At 44.0% G+C, this 13,359-nt stretch overlaps 1 protein-coding gene across 5 annotated transcripts in view; it reads left to right on the top strand.

Annotated features, from left to right (window-relative positions):
* Positions 1–13,359, top strand: part of snx19b (sorting nexin 19b) — a 43,670-nt gene that overhangs the window by 20,902 nt on the left and 9,409 nt on the right. For all 5 annotated transcript variants that reach the window (XM_040006363.1, XM_040006366.1, XM_040006362.1 and 2 more), the window contains exons 12-13: positions 12,122–12,306; positions 12,425–12,512. In XM_040006363.1, coding sequence (XP_039862297.1) covers positions 12,122–12,306; positions 12,425–12,512 — 273 coding nt within the window. The remainder of the gene's footprint in view (positions 1–12,121; positions 12,307–12,424; positions 12,513–13,359) is intronic.

The raw sequence follows: 13,359 nt of genomic DNA, 5'->3' as shown, positions 1-13,359 counted from the left end.
TGTGTCACGGTGATTTGAATGTGGTTGTGCAGTATGTTTTGTTTAACTGAAGCCACATTAATCCTCGTGGCAGAGACGTTGCTTGGGCACTTTCCTCTTAATGTTCCCTGAAAACATGTGTCTGACAGCAGAGCTGGAAAACAACTCTGGTGGTTTTCATGGTGGCAGTAATGCTGTAGTGTCTAAGCTTCTACCAGACCACAGTCGCTCATATAGAATTACTTGTGTTTGTTAGCCGTCACTGGTCGAAAGCGCTGTGCTGTGTTTGTGTCTAAATCTGCGTGTGCCAAAGTGTCATCTCTGGTGCCTGCCATGCAGCTGCAGCAGTGATGACAGCACACGCAGAGTTTGCTGGATGTCGCTGTAACGTGGACACGGACCCTGACGTGCGTGTGCATGCTTGCGCCCTTTAACCGGTCTCCTGCAGCTTTGTCCTTCGTGTCACGCAGGCCGGTGTGTGCGCTGCTGTGACACACATGGAACTGTGAAAGTGTGAGCCTCTGTGGGCCGTGTGTGATGACAGTCTGGCTCAGGCTGTAATATTACATGCCTTTGTTTTGACCAGACGTGGGGACCGAGGCGCCACAACAGTCCCAATAAAAGCAGCCTGGCATGTGTGCGCTCACACTCAGGCGCTCAGAGAAAAGCTGAGCCAGACTGCAGGGCCGAAGGCTGCAAGTCAGCACCGTGGCCTGAATGAAGGTGTTGATGTGACGAGCCTCGAGTGGACGTGTGTAGACGCATCACATCAGGGAACGCTGTGCACTAGTGTGTGACGGCTGCGTGCACTGTGGCTGTGTGGGCTACTCCACGAACACGTACAGATTCTGTTGATTGTTTTGCCTTATAGCCATGGCCTAATGTTCTTCACGTCATATTTCACATTTTGTTCATCGTACAGAAATTCTGAATCCATTTAGTGAAATAAAAGACGACACTGAAAGCTGCTCCTTGAGTTTTCTTATAAACAGAGTTACTGTGAAACAGCTGGCTGCGAGCTGGGCCAGAGGTGTGCACGAAATGAGCGAGGCCGCAGTTATTAGTGCAGCGTAACCTCTGGACGTCACGAGGTCGTCAGTGTAAGTCAGTCTAAAGCTAGGATTTGTTTTTGTCTCTAAATATAACAGTTTTCTGAAACTAAATGTCACCTTTCAAATAAACTCAGCGTCTTCGTTTGGTAACCTAAGCTAAAACCTGTCAGTAACCATGAATGGCATGGTGGATAGGAACAGGTTAACATCCTCAAGAGCAGAAATGGATCATCATGTAAACCCTTTCCCCAAAGATGAGATCATTTAAGTAAAAAGGAGGGTCGTGATGTGGACCGGTCAGAAAAGCAGTCACGCAGAGAAGAGCATGACCAAAGACCAAAGGGTTTCACTGCAGCAGAGTCTCATGAGAGCAGAAGCTGTGGTAGAAGAGCGAGAGCAGGACTAAAACTGTGCGATCAGGTTTCTGGGTTGTGTCTACTTCTGCTTGAAGCAGTCCAGCTCAGAGTTTTCACCTTTAACACTGAACTTATAATGTTTTTACAAGCACGCTGCTGACATAATACAAAGTCTTTCACTCGACTGTTGGAGGTATTAGTGCTCTGAGAAAAGCAGTAATACTTTAATGGATGAAGGAAACAGACTCAATGAAATATGATTCACTTTGTTTTTTTACATGTTAAATATCTACATGGTAATAAACTTTAAAAGGTGCAGTATAGTATAGCTGTGTAAAGTCATGACAGCCCAGTACACTGTGACACGAGGAGCCATCAGCTTCCAGTACAGTTCGACTGTGTTTGTAGCAGCACAGCTGTGATGTGGTTAAAGACGTCCAAAGGAGAACAAGCAGTTTGAGACAGCAGAGACGACGTCTGTGTGACAGCAGGATAAGGATCACACTTTTGCTTCACACAAATCAAACAAAATCACAAAATACACCTGGGCGGCTCTCAGCATGTCTGCAACCTTGTTTTACAGAATATCACAAGACATTCTCCAATATACAAACAAACAAGTTTAACTCATGTATCCTGACAATATTTGAATGAGCTCAATGTTTGGCATTGGAATTACTATAAAGAAAGTCTATATCACACAGTGCATTCAGAGCAGGATTAAACTTGCTGTTACACTCATGCATTTTCAAAAATAATCAAGTAAATCCTGTCCAAATGGGTTTAATATTCCTCAGGAAGCTCCCCAGAGGCCCATTGAAGCAGGAAAATCAGTGCAAATCATGTGGTGACTGAGCTCTACCATCACGATTAATCCCAGACATTCAACATAATGTCCTTTTACTTAACTGCCCTGATATGCATCTCCAACAGCAATGATAGAGCCTTTAAAACTTTACAAGTTTTCATTGTTTCTTTTACTCTAAACTCCTCTGTAGTAAAAATACAGTCAGAGCTCCGAGGTCAGAGCCAGGTGCTCGCCTAAACCGGCTCTCTGCAAACTGAGAAGCTGGGGTAAAATTAGAGGTTACTCACGACGATGACCTGTTAATTATCTAGTGTTAGCAGCCAACCCTCGCTCACAACTGTCATGAATATAGATAGAAGTGCAGACTAAAAGTGATACTACATCTTTATTTATACACAGCATTTATGGATATAGTAGCATAAAGGTGTTTACAAAGTCATACTGGCTACTGCTAAATCAACAGGTTTGCTGCGTGTTCTGTAACTTTGGTCATGTATCTGAACAGATGTGAAGCATGCACGGCCAGTTTTGATTTGTAGCCAACATCCCCAAACGCAAAATGCCATCCAAGGTAGAGTCTGACATCGTACTGGGATGCCAGCTGTGCAACAAGTCAGGAAATGTCCTCATTATTCCAGATCCAGCTGTTACAGGTGTTATAATAAAGTGGAAGTGATTAGAAACTGCAGCAACAAATTCAGTTTGCCATGTAAAATCACAGCGTCGGGTCAGTGGATTCTTTTCCAGTCTTTCTGCAGACTCGATCGCTACAGACCTCCAAACGTCACGTGGCCTTCAGATTAGCTCAAGAGCAGTACCCAGAGAGCTTCATCGAGTTTCCATGGGCGAGCAGCCGCATCCAAGTCTTATGTCACCAAGTGCAACGCAAAACAAAAAGCAGTGGAGTCAAGCACGCAGTCACACTTCTCTGTCCAGTGGTGTGATGGACCAGTCTGGGTTTGGTGTTTGCCAGGAGAACAGTGCTTGTCTGACTGCACTGTGCCAAATGTAAAGCTTGGTGGAGGGGGGATTACGGTGCCGGTTGGTTTTCAGGAGTTGGGCTCAGCAACTTGGTTCCGGTCAAAGGAACTCTTAGTGCTTCAGCATACCAAGATATTTTGGACAGTTTCATGTGCAGTGATGAGTCATGAAGCGTGTTATATAACTTAGGGCAGCAAGGTAAATATCGATGGATGGATGGCATCACCGAAATCCAACTGAGATAAAAACGAGCTTAATACAAGTCGCTTACAGGAAGCAACAGAGAAACGTGATTTTAGTCTATACAGAAAATGTACATTTGAGCTTTGTTATCAAGTATGATGTGTAAAGTCGAGATCCCTATCAAATACCAGGATGTTTGTATGAGTCAGCAACCTGTATGGTACCACCTTCCAGCGTTTCGATGTTCGCAGCTTCAGACAACATAACGTTGGTTTTGCCAGCATTCAGGACTAATGAAGAGCAATCTGACAAAATCAGTCTGTTTGTGCATACTTCACCCAGCGAAGGCGCTGGGAGTATAGAACTGCATCCTCTGCATACGTACGGTAGGAAGAGAATTTGAGCTGCTCACAAATGTTATTATATAAAAACAGAGTTTGGTGTGGAAGAACTTGAGTGGCTTGCACAGAGTCCTGACCTCAACCCGATCGAACGCTTTTGGGACGAATTAGAGCGAAGACTGCGCGCCAGCGTTCTCATCACACATCAGTGTCTGATCTTCCAAAAGCATGGCCCAAAATCCCATAAACACACTCAAACCCTGTGGAACGGGTGGGGCAATGTAGTGTCACGCATACCTGCCACTGTTGTCAAGTCCTGTCATCTGGTTGCGTGTTTCAAACTCTTCACCAACACCAGCTACACAAGTTGCAGAATTTGAGTTTATTACCCAACAATAGTTGTTTCAGCTTGTGTTCAGTGACACTGGGGACAGAAGATCGTCAAAGTGGCTGACAGTGATAGTCGGCTTTCTCTGTGCCATCCTCCCTGATTCTGAAGTTCAACCATAGTGTCAGAGACAGACTGGCGACCTGTCCTCAGTGTCCCCATCTCTCAGTTCAGAGTAGTCCTGAGTAGAAATAACCAGGTTATCAGACTGTTAGTGGAAAGTGAAAACGTGAATTGGGAATGAGTTTATGTAAATCATATTTCATATAAAATTAAACGAACACTTTTGGTTCAAGATGTATCACATTTGATGTCGTTGCAAAGCAGCCTGACCCCTGGCACGTCGATAGTGTTGTGCAACTCCGTGGTGGTATGAGCAGCAAAGTAGTTTGTGTTTGTCTTGTTTAGTATCTCATGTTTCCATGTGTTTAGCTCTGAAAAGAAGTTTATGAGAACTGTACTTTAGCCTGCAGCTAAGACATGTGGAGCTAATTTAAGATAACAGCTTTGTCTCTGCGAGTGCTGATGCGCTCACTGCGACCACAGACATTTAAATTGTGTCTATTTGGCATTACTGACTCCACATCCTGTCTGTGGTAATCCACGAGTCTGTCCTGTGTAAATCCTGACAAGTTTGTCTTTAATGCTCAGAGTTTAGCGGGATGCCGGCTCAAACGATGACCGACGCGTCGTCTCGCTGTGAGGTCAGACGGTCTGTATGTAGGAGCAGCGTTCACGCCTTTGTGCAGTCTCTGTTCACATTCACTTTCAGTGCCTGACATAAAAGCAAAATAAAACATTAAGACTATGAGTCAAACCTCATGTGATGTTAGTGCCTTTAATTTTAGGGTCACGGGAACCTTTGGAGTCATTCCTGTGCTGCCACCAATTTCCAGCACAAAACAGGAAACTGAAAAACATGTTTCCCAACTCTCTGCTCCTAATGGTCTGAGTAAGCTAAAACCCGTCCATTCTTACTCTGATCACTCAGTGCTCTGCGCCTCCTTCTTACAAACACATTCACACCAGTGGATGCATCCGACTGGAGCAGCCAGGCATCAAACCACCAACCTTCTGATTAATAGATGACCCGCTCTGCCTCCTACACTGCAGCTGGCTGACTTGCTGCCACAGCGATTGTCCAACACGCGAGCCGGAGACTGTGAGCTGGCATGTGTGCTGGACTGAGCGGTATCAGTTTGTAGGTACGAGTGTTAAAGCAGGGATCTTGTTGTTCTTGTTGTTCGTGCTTTTATTGCACGTTTGCAGGGCGGCCACGGTTGTAATAAAACTCACGGCTTGGCCTCGACAGTCTGTTGCCAGTTATTCTTTCCTAGCACTTCAAACATTGTCACGTCGTTATATTGATCGTATTTGATTAGCAGGCTGAAAACTTGGAATGTTTTATGCAGGTCATCTGCAACGTGTCTGAAGTTAACTTTGGCTTCTGGACCTAACGCTGCAGCTTCATTCAAACTACAGTGTGATGCCAACTAGGGCACTATGTTTTTGAAGTTTCACACACACTGCACCATTTTTATTTGCCCTCATTTATTTGACCTTACAAAGGTCCTCTGAGACCTGTCCTACAGTCTGCGTATAGAAAAGGACTTTCTTTATTTGTTAAGAAATGAGGGCAGCCCTGTTATTGTTTTTATGCTGTTTAATGTTTGTTTAATGCTCTTTGCCTGACAAGGAACACATGTTCATAAATCACTGTATTGTGTAGACACTGTGTGGGACCCAGTTTTGGTTCAAAACTTCATGCACGGCTAATAATTTCTTACTGTGAGGCGACCGTGCTGATCTCTGCAGCACCGTGCTGTCTGGTGGAATCACTGGAGTTTTAATATTACCAGCCTAGATGTTTGCCTGTTGTCTAATTATTAAGTAGTCACATCCTGTATAAAGTTTTGGAAAACATGCATCACCACATCCCAAAAGGTTGAGTCTGTTCATGTGGACGTAGCGATGGAGGAGGAGGCCTGAGGGTCCATCTGACACCACCTTACAACGCTGTGATTGCAGCCATTCCCCCCCTCTGTGTGAATGGGACTCATGGTTATTGATCAGGGGTCATGACAGTTTGCATATTAATGACGTTTCAGTCATTGTGTAACTGTCCTGTTTGTTGGAAACCTGCAGTCAGCTGAGACTGAAGAGGTCACCTGATGATGAACAGAATCAGCCTTTTACGATTATTCACCTGCATTATTGTTCAGCGTGCATCACCACAGTAATAATGTGGTAGTAATACAGGATTGTAGTGACTGACTCTCAATAAAAATAAAATAAAAATGTCACAGCAGCGGTGACAGAACTTGAGTTGAGAGACAAATGTAACTGTAACTAATGTGATAGTTATGTTTCCAACTCCGGCTCGTCCAAAGCCCGTCGCTCGTCCCGTCTCCCTTCCCTCAGACCCAGAATGTGGTTGGCCCTCCCTGAGTCTGATGTCTGGTTCTCATTTGGTTTCTTCCTGTTAAAAGGGAGTTCTTCCTTCTCACTGTCACTGAGTGCTTGCTCACAGAGCATCGTTGGGTGGTCGGGGTTGAGACAGCTGTTGTTGTGATTTGGTGCTATATGAATACAATTCTGCTTCATGGTTTATAGAAATAACAGTTCTTAATGAGGTGAGCTCAAAGTTGGAAAGATGTAAATATGGATCCTTGTAACGCTCGACTACAAAACTGAAACTGTGTCAGAGAAATGAAAATTAGTTTCAGCTTCATCAACCATTAGTTGTAGCTATTATCTGTGTTTGGGACAAATTAGACATGCTACCCTAAACCAAGCCAACACACACTCATTAAATACAATAGGTCTGAAAAACAGTGTGCTGAGGTCTGAGAAGAAGCTGCCCCTCAGCCTCTGAGCCAGCCTGCACACGAGTCATTCATTGTCTCTTTCACTTGTCAAAATTAACATCGGCTTGTCCTCACTCATACGGCTCAGCTGTTTGCTTTTCCAGTCTAGCTGTGGGTTAGACTGGGCTGTGTTCCAGTAAGGATGTGTTGCAGTGTCTGTAGAAAGTGAACTCCCCCTTCACTCTGGCTGGAGGAAGCTTACCGAATGCATTATTGTTAAAGCTAAACAAATCCTTGTCACTGTCCATTTCTGTAGCTTCATGTATCTGTGAGGCCCTAACCTCTGTTGAGTTCATACAAATACAAGCAGGAGGCCGTGTGCGTGTTGTACTGACCTTAGTGCTGTTGCAGCTGGATGCTGTTAGCATGAACTGATTGCAGAGAAAACAGAAGATTAGATGTTTGAACACAGAGTCATTTTACTGCCTTTACTATCTGATGCTCAGTTTTCAAAAGCACTGAAAAAATCAACATGTGGATTTTTTTCTTTGGAGCTATTTCCCTAAAAACAACAGCTGCTACATAGAGCGCTGCATTATTACTTACAACCATGCACCTCTACATGCATTACCCCATTGATGAAGGTGTACTTCAAAGAGGTCGGAGGTCTCACACCTGACCTGTTTGCTGTGTTACTCAGAGAGTTTAACATCCTCACTTTCTTCAGTTTCATAGCTCTGCCAGTAAATGTCTTCTCTGTGTTTATGCTTCTGTCATTTCAGTTAAAATCACTGTGTCAGCTGTATTAGCTCCAGCATGGTTTGCTCAGTTCAGTTTGAAGTACACAAAGAAGCTGTAAACTTACAGGATGCAGTGATGTGTGTGCTGCAGTAAACACTGCAATTCACGTTCAGTCAGAATTTAGTTTCTTTTTTGTTCTAGAAAATGGACAAAAGTTATAAACCATAGTAGATCAGAAGGTAAGATTTTAGATAAATCTGAAACGGGAAAAAGAGGCACATTTTATTTGCTGCATCTCTGCTTCAGTCTGGAAGAATTTGAGCACAATTTAAACAGCTGAACTTTCTTCGGTGGAGCGAGGTCACAGAAACATGAGAACCAGCCATGTTTCCAGCTCGATGCTGGTTTGTAAAAAGAACACAAAGTCAGTTTGCCTCGACCAGCAAGCAATTCAAACTAAACTTTTATATGAGGATACAGTTTATTCTTACCTCAAACCTCAGACAGCACGAGCTATAAAACGCTGCTTCCTCTTACTGTAAATGTGTTCAATTACTGTAGCTCGTCCACGTTAGCATGGCAGGCCCTTAAAGGAGTGATAAATACATTTCTCCTACAAGTGTGCAGTAACCACAGCACGACAGCATGAAATCACGGCATGAATTACATGCTCCAGGCTGTTCCTGTATTTATCTGTCAGGAACTGTAGGACTTCCCCTTTGCATTCATAAGTGTGATTTATTCTAGTTGTGTCTTAATTATGTGAATATCAGTGTTCGCTTGCTGAGCTTTAACCAGCCTCCCTCTGTTATTGGGGACTAGGCTAAGCTTACATTACCTGTGCTGAATTTTGCACTGTACGTTGAAAGTGTTCACTGGATTCCAAGTGTTTGCAATAAATTCACATTTTTCAGCAACCAAACCTTTTCAGCCACATGGTTCCCTTGGAAAACGTCATTCACTGATTCATTCTGCTGCTGGTGACTGAAAGCATCTGCAGCTTCACAGAGGAGAAAGCCTCTGTCCATGAGTTCCAGATTTCAGCCAGCTATTCTCAAAATGTATTAAAACAGACAATTTGACACTGATAGATGTTGATTATGTTCGACTTAATACAATTAAGGGGGGATGTGTATAAAGAATATAAAATATGTCACCCCCTGGTGGTGGGAGGGGGTGTTCCTCGAGCCTCAGTTCGCCTGCCAGAGGCCTTCTGGACAAAGCCTGGATCTGCTGGAGCCAGCTGTCCGGGTTTGGGTCACAGCTCACAATGCTCTCTTACCACTTTGGACTTTGCCTCCCACATCTGCTCCAGTTGTTCCTTCACCCCCTGGTACTTCTTTTGTGTGCTCCTTCTTGCTGGTGTTACTGTCTGCTGGGAATGACACATCTATTCGAACTATCGTCCACCACTGTGTCTGGCTGGTTGGCCAGCAGGACAAGTCCCACAGGACCTCAGCCCTGTTGTTCTCATCCACTTTTGGTGGCGTCTCCCATCAGAACTTGGAGACCTCTAATCCATGTTGTGCCCTCTCCTAGTCTCTTGTGCCTCTCAGTGTATACTATAACAGCTTTCATCAGTTTATCTTGATACTATGTGCTGTTTAAACTCAAGAGCTTTATACAGTCTGCAGCCTGGGTGCTGTCAGCTGTGATGGACTCCAGCCTCGGCAGATCTGGTGCTTAGGCTCTGTGCTGTCGTGACTCAGTGGTGAATTAGATTAAGTGTTTTGGGTTGTTTCTGTGAATTAAAGTTCTTCACTCTTAGAAACACTGAAACAACATATTTCCTAAAATACCAAAATGTAGTTTACTTATTTATTTGCAGTTTTAGCATTTTTGTTTGCAACTTGATGGCCTGTCAAAGTTAACTAAAGTTCTTACAGACGTAACTTGAGTCTTGTTGGAAGCTTTTTTTCCTTTACAGTTATTCGTGAGATGTTGTTTGGTGGCTTAAAACAGCGAGACATTAGAGTAAATCATGATGCCTGGCACAGCGTCCATCCGTTGTTTCTCTGTGCTGCACTGTGGTGCTTGGGCCTCATTCCTGTTTTCTTTTCTTCCACAGCTCTGAGGTTCAGAATAAATGTTGCATAACAGCGTCTGTTTGGAAAAACAGTTAGTTCCCTGGAATTCTTAGTAGTAACTGAAATGCAAGTTAAGAAGGACTTAAACCTCATTAAACCTCAGCTATCCAACTTCACCTGTCTACTCCAACCTCAGCTATCACATGGACATTCAGTGGCATCCGCCCTATGCTGTGATGTTGTGTTTAGCTTTTACTTTGGCTTTAAATAACCTCTCCATCGAGTCTGGGTGGTGACTGATGGTGTTTCCACTCTGATGGTAAATCTTGGTCTTAAAGAGGTCAGGTCAGAATGAAAGAGGTCAGAATCTTCCAGCTAAACGCAGCCTGTTGAATCTAATCATCACAAGACCTTAAATGCAGCCGTAATGTGAAAGGCTTTAGGGAAATGGGATCAGTTTGAGACCTGTCAGTGCAAGACTATGCCAGGCTATTCTGATGACCTAAAGAGCTTCAAATCTGCGTGGGAATGCAATTAGGCATTGGTTATATTTAAAAGGATTGGCTGGTTGGAGGATATGATCTTCAGCATTAGGGAGGTCAGGCATGAAGACGAGGTCACAAAACATTGAACTGATGAAGTCAGGAGGTTAACCAACTGTTGGTATTTGGCCTTGAAGTTAGATGCATGTTTATGTAGTTGGGGCAAATGTTAAAAATCATCATTGATATATTAATCTGGGATTTGGGATACCACAGTGGTGCAGTCACAGCAACAAAGTTCTGGACTTTTACCATCTGAGGGTTATTTCTGACTCTAAGTGGCTGCAAAGGTGTGAATGCAAAAGGCTGGCTCTGAGATTGGCAACCTGTCCAGAGTCATATCATTGTCCGTTATCACCTGTGGGACAATGTGGAAAATGTAAAAGGAATTAAAACAAGCCTGCATTTCCAGCTGTTCTGGTTCCACGTGCACCAGTCAAAGGTTTGGACACAGCTTCTCATTTAATGGTTTTTCTTGATTTCATGACTCTTTGCATTGTAGATTCTCATTGAAGGCATCAAAACTATGAATGAACACACGTGGAAGTATGTAGTAAACACAAAAGTGTGAAACAACTCAAAACATGTTTGATATTTTACATTCTTCGTAATATCCGCCCTCTGCTTTGACTCCTGCTTCGCTCACTCTTGGCCTTCTCTCCATGAGCTTCATGAGGTCGTCTCCTGAAATGGTTTCCAACAGTCTTGAAGGAGTTCAGAGATGCTGAGCGTTTGTTGGTCCTTTTGCCTTCACTCTGCGCTCCATCTCATCCCAAACCAGCTCCACTGGGTTTAGGTCAGGTGGCTGTGGAGGCCAGGCCTCCATCACTCTCCTTCTTGGTCACAGAGCCCTCACACAGCCTGGAGGTGTGTTTGGGGTCCTTGTGCTGTTGGAAAATAAATGATGGGATGGCATGTGGCTGCAGGATGCTGTGGTGGCCATGCTGGTTCAGTGTGCCTTCAGTTTGGAATAAATCACCAACTGTGAAACCAGCAAAGCCCCCCCACACCATCACGCCTCCTCCTCCATGCTTCACAGTGGGAACCATGCATGTAGAGACCATCGTTCACCTTTTCTGCACAAAGGCACGGCAGGTGGAACCAAAGATCTCAGATTTGGACCCATCAGACCAAAGCACAGATGGTTTAATGTCCACTCCTTGTGTTTCTTAGTCCAAACATCTCTTCTGCTTGTTGCTTTTCCTCAGTCGTGGTTTCTCAGCAGCTGTTTGACTGTAAAGGCCTGATTCACACAGTCTCCTCTGAACATGCAGAGATGTGTCTGCTACTGGAGCTCTGTGCAGCATCTATCTGGGCTCTGATCTGAGCTGCTGTTAACGATTTCTGAGGCTGGTGACTCGGATGAACGTATCCTCAGCAGCAGAGGGACTCTCGCACTTCCTTTCCTGGGCGTCCTCATGTGAGCCAGTTTCATCGCAGTGCTTGATGCGACTGCACTTGGGGACACATTCAACGTTTTAGCAATTTTCTGACTGACTGACCTTCAGTTCTTAAAGTAATGATGGGCTGTTGTTTCTCTTTATTTAGCTGTTTGGTTCTTGCTATAATATGAACTCTAACAGTTGTCAAACGAGGCTGTCAGCTGTGCACCAACCTGATGGTCCCAACACCATTAATACATAACCCCATATATCTTCATATATTTGATGTCTTCAGTTTGTATCTACAATGTAGAAAGTAGCAACAATAAAGAAAAACCATCAGATGAGGTGTATGCAAACCTTTGGCTGGTGGTGTACTTTAGTCACTGAGAGGCAGCAGGTGGTGGACGTGCGTTTGCAAACCTCTAATGTTGCTCCAGTTCAGAACCAACACACTAACATGGGGACAGTGAACACTGTCACACTGTTTCTGTTAACTGAAAGCTCTTTGTGTTTTATTTCTATTCATTTCAGATGGCTCGATGTGAGTGTGTCCAACCTCACATGTACCAGGTACTGGGTGGTGTACCTGCAGGTCATCCAGGAGGCTGTGTGGCCCGGTGGAGCTTTGCCAACTGCCCCGGTGTTTGAACGCAGCCAGCAGCAAAAAGATGACACCAAACAACAAGCTTTACGCTGTCTGATGAGACTCTTACCAGGTACATCTCACGCTCGTTATGGCGCGATCCTTGAATCGGCGTCGTTCCTGTTACAGTATTTGCTCTTATTCAGTCAGTTTGAGTTGTTTTTATATCTCAATCTTTTTTCTGTGTCTAGATCTGGTCTCAGATGTGTTGGGCTCAGAGAAGTACAGACTCAGCTGGCAGACCGCTCTGGACTCTTTTCAGGACCCCCACATCAACAGGTCAATATACCCACTTTGTAGCGAGCCTGTCTGCTGTCAGACGCACCTCTTCTTCTCAGAAAGGATTCATCATAAAATTATACAAAATATGTTTCTTACATCAGATTTTGCTTCCTGTTGTCATGCTCAGTTTTTATTTGATTTCCTTAATTAATAAACAAAATGATCTAGTATCTATTTTCTGTGGGACGCCATATGAACGGTAGAATCAGCACAACCTGTAACAGCTCCGTTTAGCTTTTTGTCTATTTGTGTGCATTCGAGCGTCCACAGTTTTCAAGATATAACTTTTGTCTGAAGATACCAGTAACAGCTCGAGGTGATTTAGACTTCAGAGTGGAGTAAAAAAGAGTTTGGCCCGTTCCTGATTTTAGATTTCCACAGCGCTGTGCAATGTGCATTCCAGTTATCACAATCACGTGATTGCAGTTGTTGCTGAGTGACCCAACCAGGGAATCACTTCTTGTCTTCGGCTACACAGCATTATACTCGGCCTTGGAGGGCATGGTCAGCTAAGTGTTTGAGCTTCACTCTTACTCCACAAGGTTAAAGTTGATATTGAAAAGTAAACACATCCAGTATAAAATATCATGAAAGGTTGTGGAGAGATCAGTTCAATACTACAATACCTTTTTTTTTATGCAGTGCCGTACGATGTCTCAATGCTGCCATAAAGTTTTGTCAAATCACACACTGCATATCTTAAAATCACACGTTTTTACAGCGTGTTGAAGCCAAAGACTTCAGCCAGTTTTGCTTCATTCTGGTTAATCGTCAGCATGTTGTGATAAAGACTTCATAAGTTTCAGTATAGCCCTCGCCCTTCAGGGCCAATTCCAGTTTCCAA

This window comes from Simochromis diagramma, unplaced genomic scaffold, assembly GCF_900408965.1.
Source record: "Simochromis diagramma unplaced genomic scaffold, fSimDia1.1 OVJJ01000024.1, whole genome shotgun sequence".
Taxonomy (NCBI): domain Eukaryota; kingdom Metazoa; phylum Chordata; class Actinopteri; order Cichliformes; family Cichlidae; genus Simochromis; species Simochromis diagramma.
Note: the sequence above shows the minus strand (reverse complement) of the source record. Positions and strands in the feature narration are given on the sequence as shown.